The 17,175-nt window shown below is 42.3% G+C and overlaps 1 protein-coding gene across 1 annotated transcript in view; it reads left to right on the forward strand.

Moving 5' to 3' along the window:
- SLC9A9 (solute carrier family 9 member A9) overlaps positions 1-17,175 on the forward strand; it is an 876,572-nt gene that overhangs the window by 483,166 nt on the left and 376,231 nt on the right. The window contains exon 11 of the mRNA XM_040349109.1: positions 2,725-2,836. Within this exon, the coding sequence (XP_040205043.1) occupies positions 2,725-2,836 (112 nt within the window). The remainder of the gene's footprint in view (positions 1-2,724; positions 2,837-17,175) is intronic.

The raw sequence follows: 17,175 nt of genomic DNA on the forward strand, positions 1-17,175 counted from the left end.
TTTTTTTTATATATTATTATTGTGAAGCAAACAACAAATAGTACAAAATAACAGAAAAAGTCAATGTGCATAACTATTCACCCCCCCCTAAAGTCAATACTTTGTGGCGCCACTTTTTGCGGCTATCACAGCTCCAAGTCGCTTTGGATACTTCTCTATGATCTCGACACATCTTACCACCGGGATTTTTGCCCATTCCTCCTTGCAAAGCTGCTCAGCTCCTTCAAGTTGTATGGTTTGCGCTTGTGAACAGCAATCTTTAAGTCTGACCACAGATTCTGTATTGGATTGAGGTCTGGGCTTGGACTAGGCCATTGCAACACATTTACATGTTTCCCCTTAAGCAGCACTTAAGCCCCAAATTACTCACATAGTGGTACAGGTTTTGCACAAGAATAGCACCATCCATCTTTCCCTCAACTCTGACCAGTTTCCCAGGCCCGACTGCTGAAAAACATTGCCACAGCATGATGCTGCCACCACCAGGTTTCACTGTGGGGATGGTGTTCTTTGGGTGATGTGTTGGGTTTGCGCCAGACATTGTGTTTCCTTTGATGGCCAAAAGGTAAAATTTTAGTCTCATTAGACCAGAGCACCTTCCTCCATACGTTTTGGGAGTCTCCCACGTGCCCTTTTTCAAACTCAAACCTGCCAAGACTGGGATGCCATTAACGTTTATGTAAGTGTAAAGGCAGGCGTCCCAATACTTTTGGTAATATAGTGTATCTATGAAACATCCTGCTGAGCTCTGCCCTATTCTCCCATGTTTGGCACCTCAATTAAAGCACACCTGCTTATTTATCATATTTGAATGCCTACTAATAAAAACGGATGATATTAGGCCTGTGTGTACGTCAGCCGGTCCGACAGAAGCAAGTCATTTGGCCGGCTTCTGTCAGATGAGCATGCTGGAAAACCAGCAGCTAACTGGCTCCCAATCAGCGCTCTCGGCCAATGGCTGAGTGTTCTAGTGGGAGGCAGTCCCCCTGTCAGAACACAACAGGTGTCAGGTTTTTTCCCTTCAACCCACTGTGTTGAAGGAAAAAAAAACTATTAGTGTGTACAAGGCTTAAGGGTCATGTCATATTATCAACTTTGTAGCAGAGATTTATAGCAGCTACAAATAAATGTGTGTATTTTCTCTGGTTTTTGGTATGTAGCTACAGAGTGGCTACTATAGCTAGATACAATGTATGTCTGAGTAGCTCCACGCCACAGGATTAGCCACTGAGAAAGACTGTTCTGTGGCTAGCTTAAGCAAGCTATCAAGTTAAAAAGCTTAAGTTGGTTTAGGAGATATTTACCATATACGCTTGCGCCGATGTCATCGGTGCATGCGCACTTTAGAAAGGGCACGACGTGACCGTCGGCTCCCGTGCGCATGCAATTCTGGCCAGGCACAGAGCTGGAGTCGGTGGCCCCGGAAGGAAGAGGGGTGGAGATAGATGCTTCTACCAGCGGGGACATTGCAGACATTGCGGGCTTCATTTGCAGGCAAGTGGCAAATAATAGGCTATTATGTGATGCATACTAGCCCATTATGCTTTCACTTTAATTGGAATGGAAACAAATATAAACATTTGAAAATGGTTTAAAAAACAATAATAATAATAATAATAATAATAGATAAATAAATAAAAAATGAAAAATGCTATATTTGACCCTCACCCATGAAAAAGTATAATATTCAAGATTCAAGATTTCTTTTTGAAAGAAAGAATAAAAATATGGTTAATATTTCATTCTGTGAAAAGATTACATGCATATTTAAAAAAAATGCAGCAATATGCACTTTTATCCTATCCTTCTTGCTCTTTGACAGCCATTTCCAGTTTTCTGGGTTTGAAATTATGTCGGTCCACACTTTGTGTATGCAATCATTATCCCGTATCTCTGGATGGACATCGACTGCTGAGATCAGGTCCCTCTGTAAAACATCTTGGTCCATACTGCATCCAGGAAAAGCAGAGATTTTGTACATACTACACATTGCTACTACAAAATTGCTCATGTGTCAGAACTCCCATATACCCTATGCCTGAAGAATGGCACAACAGCAGATGTTTTGTTTTCTCATCTGTTAATTTTCTGGCTTTTAAGATTTAGAAGCTCACATTATAAAAAAAAAACATAAAACATGAGGTATGTGGTTGTATTAATGACTGATACACAGGACCAGTTTTCCCATCTGGAAAACTGCCATGACAGCTTTCGGCCGGGAAAACTGGCCGTGTGTAAGCTCCATGGCAGTTTTCCCAACAGGAAAACCGCCGGGAATAAAAACATGTTCTCTTTTTATCCTGCTGCGATTCCCGGCTGTCTTTTTCCCGGCAGTTTCCCTATGAGAAACACTGCGGTGGAGCATACACATGGCCGGGATTCCCGGCCAAAGCTCTCACCGCAGTTTTCCAACGGGAAAACCTCTGGTGTGTACAGGGGGAAAGTGACCGAGCAGGTTCTCGGCTTTCCCCCCCCCCCCAGGATTCCCAGCAGTTTTTTTACCGCTGGGAATCCTGATCGCGTGTACAGGGGGCATCAGACTAAGATTGCAAGCATTTTTAAACAATTCAGTCATAGTAAGCAGGCTAATGAAAGTCTGGGTAGGATGAGGATCACACGTGTACTGCAATATGTTGTAAAACAACAGATATAGTGTTGTAAATGTTTCCCTCTGTAGATGATTCTTGTCACTGATATGGTTTCTCCTTAATTTGAGAAAAACAGGTATCAATTTTTGTAGCAAGGGCATGCAACATATACCCTCTTACTTTTTTCTTAAACTTGGGTCGGAGGAAGAAAATTCCCTGGAATTTTCAACACATGATGATGTTTTCAGGTATGTAAAAGTCATGCAGTGAATGTCCTTATCTGTAAGTCTAAGGCCTCGTACACACGGCCGAGGAACTCGACGTGCCAAACACATCGAGTTCCTCGGCCAGTTCAGCACTGAAGCCGCCGAGGAGCTCGGCGGGACGAGAGCTCCCATAGAGCAACAAGGAAATAGAGAACATGTTCTCTATTTCCTCGCCGAGCTCCTCGTCGGCTTCCTCGGCCAAAAGTGTACACACGGCCGGGTTTCTCGGCAGAATTCAGCCAGAAACTCGGTCGGAAGCTGAATTCTGCCGAGGAAACTGGTCGTGTGTACGGGGCCTAATTGAATCTAAATGTATTGCCATTGTTTTGTGCAGAACAATTTATTTTGAACTTCAAAGCTAAACTCCAAGCAGATATAAAAAAGCAACAAATGTTGTCTATTAATTGCAAAAAAATAAGGAAATGCACATAAAAAACATACAGTGAATTAAAAAAGTATTTATACCCCTAGAAGTTTTCCACATTTTGTCATGTTACAGCCAACAATTACAATTTATTTTATTGGGATGTTATATGATAGGCCAACACAAAGTGGCACAAAATTGTGAAGTGTAAGGAAAATGATAAATGATTTTCAACATTTTTTTACAAATAAATATGTGAAACGTGTGGCGTGCATTTGTATTCAGCCCCCCTGGAGTCAATACTTTGTAGAACCACCTTCTGCAATTACAGCTGCAAGTGTTTTTGGGGATGTCTCTACCAGCCATTTTTCTTTGCAAAATAGCTCAAGCTCTGTCAGATTGGATGGAGAGCATATGTGAACAACAATGTTCAAGTCTTGCCACAGATTCTTAATTGGATTTAGGTCTGGACCCTGACTGGGTCATTCAAACGTATGAATATGCTTTGATCTAAACAAGTGGTCATCAACCCCATCCCCAGGGCCCACTAACAGACCAGGTTTGTAAGATAGCTGAAATACATCACAAGTGATACAATTTGCTGCTCAGAGATTGCAATATTCTAGTCGGCCTCTCCCCAAGGTAATACATAAAACTTGGCCTGTTAGTGGGCCCTGAGGACAGGGTTGATGACCACTAATCTAAACCATTTCATTGCAGATCTGGCTGTATGTTTAGGGTCATTGACCTGCTGGAAAGTGTACCTCTGCCACCAGTCTTTTGTAGACTCTAACAGGTCTGCTTCTAAGATTGCCCTGTATTTGGCTCTATCCATCTTCCTATCAACTCTTACCATCTTCCCTGTCCCTTCTAAAGAAAAGCATCCCCACAAAATGATGCTGTCACCATCATGTTTCACAGTGGGGATGGTGTGTTTAGAGTGATGTGCAGTGTTTGTTTTCTGTCACACATAGCGTTTTGCTTTTAGGCCAAAAAGTTACATTTTGGTCTCATCTGACCAGAGCACCTTCTTCCACATGTTTGCTGTGTCCCCCACATGGCTTTGTGCAAACTGCAAACAGGACTTCTTATGGCTTTCTTTCAACAATGGCTTTCTTCTTGCCACGCTTCAATAAAGGCCAGATTTGTGGAATGCACGACTAATAGTTGTACTGTGTACAGATTCTCCCACCTGAGCTGTGGATCTCTGCAGCTCCTCCGAGTTACCATGGGCCTCTTGGCTGCTTCTCGTATGAATGCTCTCCTTGCACGGCCTGTCAGTTTATGTGGACGGCCATGTCTTGGTATGTTTGCAGTTGTGTGATACTCTTTCCATTTTCGGATGATGGATTGAACAGTGCCCCTTGAGATGTTTAAAGCTTGGGATATTTGTTATAACCTAACCTTGCTTTAAACTTCTCCGGAACGTTATCCCTGATCTGCCTGGTGTGTTCCTTGGCCTTCATGATGCTGTTTGTTCACTAAGGTTCTCTAATAAACCTCTGAGAGCTTCGCAGAACAGCTGTAGTTATACTGAGATTAAATTACACACAGGTGGACTCTATTTACTAAGTAGGTGACTTCTGAAGGCAATTCAGGGGTTAGGGGTATCAGAGTAAAGGGGGCATTCTTTGTAAAGAATGTTAAAAGCCTTTTATCATTTTCCTTCCGCTTCACAATTATTTGCCACTTTGTGTCTGTGTCTATCACATAAAATTCCAATAAAATACATTTACGTTGTTGGTTGTAACATGAAAAATTGTGAAAAATTTCAAGAGGTATGAATACTTTTTCAAGGCACTGTATATTGGAGGCGGTTACTTAAATTTGTCTGCAAGGGTAGAAAAACACTTACTGGTGATAATTTTTTTTTAATTATTGCAATTGAACAATACAATCAAGAAACACTTACTAGTTAGTTTTTAGCTAAAAAGTCAGGGCTACTGAATATTTTACTTAACACTGCATATTTCACAAGCCTTTCAAGATTGAGTGAATAGAACATTAGAGAAAGACAGTGACACAGAAAAAAAGCATCATTATATCTGACAGCTGAATAAAAGACAAGACAGCAACTAAAACTTCAACATCAAGTGGAGGAAATTATTAAATATGACATGTCTGTTGTTATGCTGTAATGGAGAGGAAAGTTCAACTTTCTCATCTACCATGGGAAAAAGAACTCTTTGAACATTGACAGCCCATAGAGCATATGAATCTTAGAGGTCTTGTTTTAAAACGGTATAATCAATGCTGATAGAACAAGCATCAGCAGCTGACCAATTTGCTTAACTTGAAGCTCTAACTTTAACTTGGAACTATGGACAAAATAAAAAATGACATATATGATGCAACCTTGTCTTTAACATTGAGGCCCCGTACACACGTTCGAGAAACTCGACGGGCAAAACACATCGTTTTGCTCGTCGAGTTCCTTTTGAAGCCTGCCGAGGATCTCGGCGAGCCAAGTTTCCTCATTGACTAACGAGGAAATAGAGAACATGTTCTCTATTTGGCCCGACGAGATCCTCGTCGGTTTCCTCGGCCAAAAGTGTACACACGACCGGGTTTCTCGGCAGAATACGGCTCCGATCGAGTTTCTGGCTAAATTCTGCCGAGAAACTCGGTCGTGTGTACGGGGCCTAACACAGCAGTCTTTGTTTTTAAGTCCCCACCCCTTTCCCCGTAACAGTTTTATTACCCGATAGCTGATTCGTGTGCCCGATTACCTGATGTTTGTACAATGCAATATGATGCTACTTTGAAAAAAAAAATGTTATTTAATTTTGTAAAATTTTCTCTGAAGCAAATATTGACAAAACGTGCATTGAATTGCAGAAAAGTATTATTTAGGGGTTTTTTAGATGTAATTCATGTTAAATTGGACAGAATATTAATTTTTCTCTCCTACAGATTTATTTGGAGCGCTATTTAGGAGCCAAAGCATAGACCAATCCTCTGATCTGCACTAATACGTTTTTACAAAGTTAAACAGGATGACTGCTGCAGTTGGCTGTTACAATGACGGTTTAAGTAGGAGCCTCACTGAATGAGGTCGATTTATTTAAGAAGTTGAGAATCTTCACTGGAAAAATTGAGGGAATATTCAGTTAATTTATCCAATCATGTGAAAAGCATTCTTGATCATTTTGAATACTCAATCATGTGCAAATGCTTTTTACATGATTGGATAACTGAAGTGGAAATTCACACATTTTCTTTCAGCATAGATTCCAAACTTCTATAGAAAATCAACCTCATTGTCTCCGGTTTGTAGACTCGAAATTCAAGTTTCAAAGTTGACAGAGGGACCTAGTGGAAGCTTCCACAGAAGACCAAAAAATAGTGGATTTTTATAAACATCCTATAGGCTTAAAGTGCACCTGTTACTAAATTAGAAAATTCAAACTGATAGATATATTGTTAGAAAAGAATATACAAATGTGAATTGTTCAGTAAAAACTACATGTCATACAAATAGATATGAGATATATTTGCAGCTGAAGTTAAATGTAGTTTCTAAAATTGGCTTGATTTCTCCCCTTCCGGCTTTCATGGCTCTCTGTTTATTGCACACCCTAGTGTCCCAGCAATCCGCTTTGAAAGTGGAGGTGCAAGACAAGAAAATTATATATGTATGTATGTATGTGTATATATATATATATATATATATATATATATATATATATATATATATATATATATATATATATATATATATATATCCAGTATATCTAGAAATCTACAGTATATCTATATAGATAGAGAGAGATGTGTGTGTGTGTGTATGTATGTATGTATATATATATACAGCCCTCAAAATTTCCACTCGCCTACTAGCATTTGGCGAGTGGATTTAAGCTGGGGGCGAGTGATGACAGGGCTGCATGACCAATCTCCCTCCAATCTGTGCCTACACTTAAAGTCCCGATGAGATTGGCGGCCGAAGAGGAAAGGTGCATGCTCTGGAAAAGTAGTCTGGTGAGCCGCGCACAGGCAGAGCAGTACACAGGTGCTCTACTTACAATTCTCATTAAGCCATGGGACCTAACAGTATGACCACTCTGAGCCTGCCCCTCCTCCCCCGACCAATGTAGCTGGAGAGCAGAAAGTAATGAGTGAAGTGGAGGATTGCGAAAATTACCACTCCGGTGCAGCGCTCACTGAAAGTTGCCCTGACATGAGAGCGGCAGCCTTCTAGTTTGTGCAGTTTTCTTCTCCTTGTGCTCTATGTAAGTGTCCAGCAGTTTAGCCTGAGCACTGTGAACAGACTGGTCTCAATGTGTGCTGTCAGTGTGCGCTGTGCTATTGTGTCAATGGCTGTGCAGTTGTGTGGATCTCGGCGTTGGATTGTACTCCCTCCCGCTGTGCTGCAGCTCCTCTCCTCTCTGCCAGCCTGAATAAAAGGGGGAAGTGGGGACATGCAAGCGTGGAGCCGCACACACAGGCTCCTGATGATGAGATGAATGGGAAAGAGACACAGTTCTAGTGCCCTGTCCCTCTGGTCTGACCCTCTGGTCTGACCCCAGTGCCCTGTCCCTCTGGTCTGACCCCAGTGCCCTGTCCCTCTGGTCTGACCCCAGTGCCCTGTCCCATTTTGTTAAAGTTGTTGTTGGTAATATTTAATTTTGTAACTTGATTCTGCATAAAACATTTAACAGTGTAATTTCATGAGATAATCTACGAGGGCGTGTTTACGGGTGCAATTAGGCGCAGGACAGTGTATGAATTAGGTGAGGCAACTGGTGGCGAGTAACCCTTGAGGCCTGGCTAGTAGCTCAGGACTTGAAATTTTGAGCCCTGTATATATATATATATATTTATGTATATAAACACCAGAACACCAGATGCCTGCATCTCTGGATCTACTGATTGTTTTGACATGTAGTTTTCACTTAAAGGAGTTGTAAAGGAAAATGTTTTTTCACCTTAATGCAATCTATGCATTAAGGTGATAAAACATCTGATGTTGCCCCCCCCCCCCAAGCCCTGTTATACTTACCTGACCCCTCGAAAGTCCCGCGCAGTACCTGATATTCTCTTCGCCACTCAGCCTGGCCGCTGATTGGCTAGCGCGGATGGATTGAGAGCAGCGCAGCCATTGGCTGGCGCTGCTGTCAATCACATCGTGACGCGGTGCGCCGAGGGATGGGGCCGAGTGGTACAGCGAGCGGCTTTCACGGGAGCGCGCCCGCAATTAGTGACCACCATGCGAGCTCTCGCATGACTGTGGTGACTAATTGCGGGGAGGACTGAGACAGCTGCCGAGGGACCCCAGAAGACGCGGATCAGGGGCACTCTGTGCAAAACGAACTGCACAGTGGAGGTAAGTATGACATGTTTGTTATTTAAAAAAAAAAAATTCCTTTACAAACCCTTTAAGGTATCCTCTGCTCATACATTTCATAATATCATCAGTATGGTTTTTACAAGAATAAAGCTGAACTCTTGGCAGATATAAAATACACATGTTATATCCACTCTGTAGTCATTAACATGATTGTAAAATATAATTTTAAATAACAAATATATCTATACTTGTCTGCTCTGTGCAATTGAATCCTCTTCTCTGTTCCCCCACTGATGCTCCTGGCTCCTTTGTCCAGTGCCCCCAAGGTAAGCTGCTTCCCATGGAGGCACTCGTGCATGCTCACTCCAGAGCCCTGCTGCTGCCGCCTCCATTGACACAGACATTGGGACTAGGCCCCCCGGTCCCTTGTCACTAGAGTTGATTGAGAGATTGCTACAAGGGGCGCTGCTCTCATGCACGTCGCTGGCTGGACTCAGGGAAGAATAGGGGGGGTAGGAGGATCCTGCAGCAGAAAACGTTTTTTACCTTGGATGGAATGCATTAAGGTAAACATCTTGAGGCTTTAGAACATGCTGCTGAGCACGTGCACTCAACTTCTTTGGCTGACTATGAGGCCTGTTCTGAGTAGAACCTGTCCTGTTAAAATGCTGTATGGTCTTGGTCACCATGCTGCAGCTCAATTTCAGGGTCTTGGCAATATTATAGCCTAGGCCTTCTTGATGTAGAGCAACAATTCTTTTTTCAGATCCTCATAGTTTTTTGGCATGAGGTGCCATGTTGAACTTCCAGTGACCAGCATTAGAGTGTGAGAGCGATAACACCAAATTTAACACGCCTGCTCCCCAATCACACCTGAGACCGTGTAACACTAACACATCACATGACACCAGGGAGGGAAAATGGCTAATTGGGCCCAATGTGGACATTTTCACTTAGAGGTGTACTCGCTTTTGTTGCCAGTGGTTTAGACATTAATGTCTGTGTTGAGTTATTTTGAGGGCACAGCATATTTACACTGTTATACAAGCTGCACACTCACTACTTTACATTGTAGCAAAGTTAAATTTCTTCAGTCACATGAAAAGATATAATAAAATATTTACAAAAATGTGAGGGGTGTACTCACTTTTGTGAGATACTGTATTTTGTTTTCTATCTCGACCCCTGATGAAGGGGCATTTTTTGGTCCCCTGAAATGCAATGGATACTCCTTTGACTGTCCCCCTGACCTTTACTGGAATAAAGTCATATATGGACCTTTACACAGTGGTGTGGTGCTTCAGTTTACATGTTTGGGTAACAAGACTGGGTGAAACAAGTTATAAATCTTATTGCAAATAGACAATCTATTTTTATATATTTTTTTTATTTAGTGATTTACTTGGAGTTCAACTATACTATGCCTTTATTTTTCAAATAGCTCCTTTCTTCAAACATATAAATGCTTATGCTGTAATGATGAAATTATAAAGATTTATCATAATGTAATACAGTGTATTTGGCAATTCAGGTACTTATATAAAAATTTGAAGGTGAAATGTCATTCATCATACACTGCTAAAATAAGTTCTTTCCTTTAAGTAAAACATCAAGTTATATTTCCATGCTGCCACAGTAATATGCATTTAGTGACTTGGTTATTAAAAGCACCATGTCATATTTTACCATCGTTCAGCATGTATTTAATAGAACTTCCTGTTAAATCAACACCTTCCCATAAAGTCACCATCAGAGAGTGGAAAGTGATAAAATGCAATGGAACCTGACAGAACCTGAAAGCTATCCATTAGAACTAACTTGGAATTTTATCTGATGCGTAGCGAGACATAAAACTGTATCGCGCACTGTGCTATGCAAACTTATCTGTATATCTAGAATATTTCTGCTTTATGGCAACAATGGACCTGCCATTTATTGTCTTGCAGATAGAGGATCTGATGCCTTTTTGCGATGTGGAAAAGTAATAGCATAGGCTTGTTGTTCTACTTTTTATTTATCATCCTTATTCATATTTAATATCACACACACCACTGTTTTAATGCCTTTCTAGGCTCTTTGCACAAACTGATCAGAGATCTTTGCAATGCTGTTGTTTCATTTATCTGCATTGGTGTCTGGCAGCTGTTTTCAAGGCTTTTAAAGGTTGAAATTTGTCTTTATCAACGACCTGCAGTCATCTGTTATTTTCTGTTCCTATTCCCATGTCATTCTTTACAGTCTGGCCTTGCACTTTGCTTGTCATCCAAGCTCTTTGTTTGTCACATTTGGAATCTCAGCCCAACAGAACCCCCTTGACCTCCTCCTCTTTTTAAATAACTCTATGCATGGCAGAGTGCATTAACAGTGATGGCTATTAAACACGACTTCACCATTTCTCAATCAGTACGGTATTCGTGTTGCCTTTCAGTGTTTTCCTTGACCTTCACAGTCATATGCAGGTGACGGCTTGAAGCAGACAGGATATTATTTTTCTTTTTATGGTCTTTTCCTAACAAACCAGTTACCATTTTCAGTTGTGCCCACTGCTAATGATATGAAATCTCAATGAAATGGTGAATATCATCAGGATCAGTATGGTAGCGCAGCTCTGCTACAGGCAAAGTTGTTTTTCTTATAAGCATAAGATATATTCAGGCTAGTTAACGCAGAACTCCAGGGATCAGAACTACAGTATCTCACAAAATATTTACATTTTTGTAAATATTTTATTACATCTTTTCATGTGACAACACTAAAGAAATGACACTTTGCTACAATGTAAAGTAGTGAGTGTACAGCTGGTATAACAGTGTACATTTGCTGTCCCCTCAAAACACAGCCATTAATGTCTAAACCGCTGGCAACAAAAGTGAATAAACCCCTAAGTGAAAATGTCCAAATTGGGCCCAATTAACGCTCCCTTGTGTCATGTGACTCGTTGGTGTTACAAGGTCTCAGGTGTAAATGAGGAACTGGTGTGTTAAATTTGGTGTTATCGCTCTCACTCTTTCATACTAGTCACTGGAAGTTCAACATCATGGCACCATATGAGTGCTGCCAGCAATGCTGCAGATGTTGAAGGGATGGGGGAGTCAGCCTGTCAGTGCTCAGACCACACGCCGCACACTGCATCAAATTGGACTGCATGGCTGTCGTGCCAAAAGGAAGCCTCTTTTAAAGATGATGCACAAGAAAGCCTGCAAACAGTTTGCTGAATGTCCTGTGGTCTGGTTAAAAGATAGGGGGCGCTAATAATTAATAAAAATAACAATGAAAATCATAGGACTGCACTCACTAATCCTTATCAAATAAACAAATGTGCACAAAACATTATCAAACAACATATGATTAAAAAATATTGTGAAATATCAATTAGTGCAAATAATATTCAGTCCCAATCTTAAGCACAAAAAAATATTATGATAATAAATCAAAGTCCATAAAACACCAAACGTCCATTCTGTGCTTGCTGTGATATACTGATAGAGGAGTGATCCTTCACCAAACTTGAATAAACACCCAAAGTGACTGGATAAGTAATCTGCTTACCAGAGCACATTGACTCCTTTACTCAAAAAGAGAGTCAATGAGAGCTTATGCAGGATAATGCCTGCTCACATAGGCTGAAATGGAGATATTAGGCGACTTACTTCTTAAAGGTCTCGGCCGGATATGAAATAACAATGGAAACATCCATAGCGTAATTTTGTTTATTAAAAAATGAGCAAAGATAAAACTTAGCCAAATGGCTACTCACATTTAAAATTGCCTATCCCGGCACTGGGGCTGCTGGCTCTAATCGGTAGTCTGGGGATCTGCCGTGCTCCCACCGCCTCCCACCTCACAGGAACCGACAAACAGCAGGGCCGCAAATGACGTACGTAGCGTGTGGTCTGTTGAGACCAAGATAAACGTATTTGGTTCAGATGGTGTAAGGCATGTGTGGTGGCAACCAGGTGATAAGTATAGTACAACGACAAGTGTGTCTTGCCTACAGTCAAGCATGGTGGTGGGAGTGTCATGGTCTGGGGATGCATGAGTGCTGCTGGCCCTGGGGAGCTACAGTTCATTGAGGGAACCATGAATGCCAACATGTACTGTGACATACTGAAGCAGAGCATGACCCCTTCCCTTCGGAGACTGGGCCGCAGGGCAGTATTCCAACATAACAACCCCAAACACACCTCCAAGACAATCACTGCCTTGCTATATAAGCTGAGGGTAAAAGTGATGGACTGGCCAAGCATGTCTCCAGACGTAAACCCTATCAATCATCTGTGAGTCATCCTTAAACGGAAGGTGGAGGAGCGCAATGTCTCTAACATCCACCAGCTCCGTGATGTTGTCATGGAGGGGTGGAACTCCATGCCACAGAGGGTTAAGGCAGTACTGGAAAATAATGGTGGCCACAGAAAATATTGACACTTTGGGCCCAATTTAGACATTTTCACTTAGGAGTATACTCACTTTTGTTTGTCAGTGGTTAAGACATTAATGGCTGTGTTGTTATTTTGAGGGGACAGAAAATTTACACTGTTATATAAGCTGTACACTCACTATTTTACTATTGTAGCAAGGTGTCATTTCTTTAGTGTTGTCACATGAAAAGATATAATAAAATATTTACAAAACTGTGAGGGGTGTACTCACTTTTGTGAGATACTTTGTATGGACCAGTTAAGAATAGTCAAGGATTCTATTCTGAGGCACTGCTGAGAAAGAAATCATACAGTTTATTAGCTAGATTCACATAGTTAGGCCGGCGTATCGGTTGATACGCCGACCTAACTTGGAATCTGCGCCGTCCTAAGTTTAAGTGTATTCTCAAACAGAGATACACTTAAACCTATCTAAGATACGACGGCTTGCGCCATCGTATCTTAGGGTGCAATGTTTCGGCTGGCCGCTAGGTGACGCTTCCATTGCGTTCGGCGTAGAATATGTAAATCACTAGATACGCCTATTCACGAACGTACGTCCGCCCGTCGCAGTAAAGATACGCCGTTTACGTAAGGCATTTTCAGGCGTAAAGTTATTCCATCAAATAGTTGGACTAGTAATGTTAAGTATGGCCGTCGTTCCCGCGTCGAAATTTGAAAATTTTACGTCGTTTGCGTAAGTCATCCGTGAATAGGGCTGGACGTAATTTACGTCCACGTCGAAACCAACATGTCCTTGCGCCGTACTTTACCGCAATGCACACTGGGATATGTACACGGACGGCGCATGTGCCGTTCGTAAAAAAACATCAATCACGTCAGGTCACCCCCCATTAACATAAAACACGCCCCCTCAGTCTAATTTGAATTAGGTGCGCTTTCGCCGGCCGCATTTACGCTACGCCGCCGTAACTTAGCAGGCAAGTACTTTGTGAATACAGTACTTGCCTAGCTAACTTACGGCGGTGTAGTGTATATACGATACGCTACTGTGCCTCAAAGATGCGATGGGCTACTTGAATCCACCTATATATGTCCCTGCAGTCTTTAAGTACAATGAGCACTTCCTCTTGTTCATAGAGCCTTCTGCTTTTTGCTTTTATGTATTGTAAGTATCTTACACACAATTTTCCCATTCTTAAATAAAACATTTAATAAAGGTATGTATTCTGTCATAAAATAATAATTTAATGAGTTGTACATCATACTGGTGCAACCTGGAATGTAGCTAATAACTGCTGTGCAACTTCTAACTTTGTTGCTGTTACATTATCCTTCTGCAATGTGGACAGGTTTAAACAGAATATTTATTAATACAGAAGGAGACTACTTTGCAATACTCATAAATGAAGTGCCTCCAGTGCAGGGGTAGCCATCTTGGCTTGGTCTGGAGCAGCCTGGAGGACAGTAATTGGCTGATGCAACAAAGCAAAGAGAAGTGTGGTCGGCAGGTTGCTAGGAAGAAAATAGAGAGGATAGTCTGAGGGTTGAGAGGAGTGGAAAAAGACAGCTGCTGATGGATTGGATCCCTGCCATAGCTGACCACAAGAACTCAGAACAAGAACTTGGGTGAGAACTCAGAGACGCAAGGAGACAGTGAACCTTCTCCCTGGGAAAGTGTGATTTGGATGCCTGGTGGGATCAAACTGTACTATAGGGCCATGGGCGTCCGCTGAAATTTTTTCAGGGGGGGCATCATTTTAAGGTCATACATGCTTGGTCCCCTTTTGACAATGTCATGAAGGGGAGGGGCTTAGTCATTATCACATAAAGCGCAGGCATGCAAAGGTTTGAGAAACCTGATCCAACTATCAAGCAACAAGCAACTTTGAATAACAATATCATAAAAAATGGAGGCCCCCCCAAGGAAATAACAACCCCCAGGATCAGTGCCAGTTTCTGCAATAACAATCTCCAGCTTTGCTGTCAGTTTCCGCAATAAAAATCGCCAGCATTGGTGTCAGTAACAAAAACAATAACCCCCACATTATTGCAGATTTCTAGAATAAAAACTTTAGCATCTGTACCAATGTACATAATAAAAAAAAAACTAAAAACTCCCAGCACTTGGTGTCATTTTCTGCAATAATTACCCCCAGCATAGATGGGAGGATATCAGGTTAGACACTTCCTAATGGCTCAGTCCTAGGAACAGTAATGGATAATGGTCAACAGGCCCTCTTACCAGACCTGGTGAAACAGCAACAGTATCCCTCTGGCTGGACGTTCGCTCACTCTGGGTTGCCTGGGGTGACTCTAGTCAGTAGTGTAGCATGCCTGTACAATGACAGCTGCTCGGTCTTTCTCCCTCTGGTCGTGCGGGTACAGCGGGGCTCCCTCTCTGGTAGTGTGGGTACAGCTGGGCTCTCTCTGGTGGTGTGGGTACAGCGTGACTCCCTGTCTGGTTGGTGCGGGTACAGCATGACTCCCTCTCTGGTTGGTGCGGGTACAGCGTGGCTCTCTGGTTGGTGCGGGTACAGCGTGGCTCTTTGGTTGGTGCGGGTACAGCGTGGCTCTCTGGTTGGTGCGGGTACAGCATGGCTCTCTGGTTGGTGTGGGTAAAGCGTGGCTCTCTGGTTGTTGCATTTACAATGTGGCTCTCTGGTTGTGCGGGCACACCGTGGCTCTCTCTCTGGTTTCCCCCAGCATGAGCACAGTATTCTCTTTTTTCCTCTTGTAATCCCCCCCCCCCAGCAGAGTGCTTGCATGCTGGGGGCTTTATCATTCTGTCTGTGGACACGTTGGGGCCGCCACTCTTAAGGGACTACATTTCCCATGATGATAGAATGATCATATTTACTTCTTTCCAATTACATCCCTGCCTAACTTGAACTTGACTTTTACTGAATCACATGTCAGGATTTAGGGGGCTTCTTATTGTCCCATTTTGGCAAAAAATTACTCAAGCTCCCTCCTCGCTTTTTCTTGCATAGGACAAATTGCTATAGCCCGAAGCCTCTGCCATATTGTGCCCAACTGCTTACCACTGCTTACCATAGGTCTTTCTGCAACATCCCTGGCTAGTAGGCTACCTATTCTAAAGAAAGGAATGTCAGCACAAAGTCATAGTTTCCGAAGTTTACTGTTGTTCTTCAAATAGGGCAGTGACTCATCACATCAACATACTTTCTGGTGTCGCTTGGCCTACTTCACCAATCACATAAAGTGGACAGTCTGCAGCAGTCAAATGTGAAAGCCATATGCTGCACATCAATGATAAGCCATCTTACCTTACTATCCCTCTTCTCGGGAGAATCACTGTGTTGGAAACCTAGCATCCTAATGTCACACTCTTACCCCCTGGGTCATCAGTACTCACTCAGAAGGCTCTGACTTGCCCATTAGGCTTTATGCACCCAGCTCACACGACTCCCTTCCTATCATTCCAGAGACAGGACTGCTGCAGCTGCACCTCCAGAATCTGTACACTTCTCCCAGGAACCCAAGGTGGATTATTACTCACGCCAGAGAACACTTAGCCTCATCCAAGAGGCCTTTTGCATTACACTCACAGTTCAGTTAGACCATGTTCCCAGTCTATATAGACCATATTTCGTGAGACAAGAAGACTACAGCTGGGTGTAGGCTGCTCTCACCCTTTCCTTCTGCCCTGTATAGGGCCTTTACCAAAGCTGACTACATCTGCAGGTGTGTGGGGTGTTTAGCTCCCATGCCCAAAACTCACCAGAGCCCCTCCCATCATGGCTTTTATATGGGCAATGACTACACCCATTACATCACTACACCTACTTACATAATTCCTCTTTACACACTATTTTGGGACAGAGCCACTTAGTGGCAGACTCGTTAACTGTACATGCTTGCACAGAGACCCAGAAGAGGAAACACCCTGGGTGTTAACATTGCACAAGGTAATCTTTTGTTCCCTGGGAACTGTTGTTCTTTCTTCAAGGGCTCAGACTTTGGAGGCAAATGTTTTCTACTTTTCTCATTCACTGACCAGTGTGACAAAACTTGGACTGGTAATAGGATAAAGACTGTCTCTATACAGTATACTGTTGCTAGATAGATGCTGTTCAGTTCTTTTAATTACTGTTAATCAGGATACTGCACTTGTTTAACCATATCTCTTACAGTAACATTATTGTCTTATTAATTGTATAAGTATGTTTGTTAATCCTCCCTTCTTTTGGGGCCTGGCCTAGTACCAAATTGTGTCAGTAAGTGTCAGGTGTTTATTTTTCTTAAATAAATCCTCAAGTAAGTA

This window comes from Rana temporaria, chromosome 4 (assembly GCF_905171775.1).
Source record: "Rana temporaria chromosome 4, aRanTem1.1, whole genome shotgun sequence".
Lineage (NCBI taxonomy): Eukaryota > Metazoa > Chordata > Amphibia > Anura > Ranidae > Rana > Rana temporaria.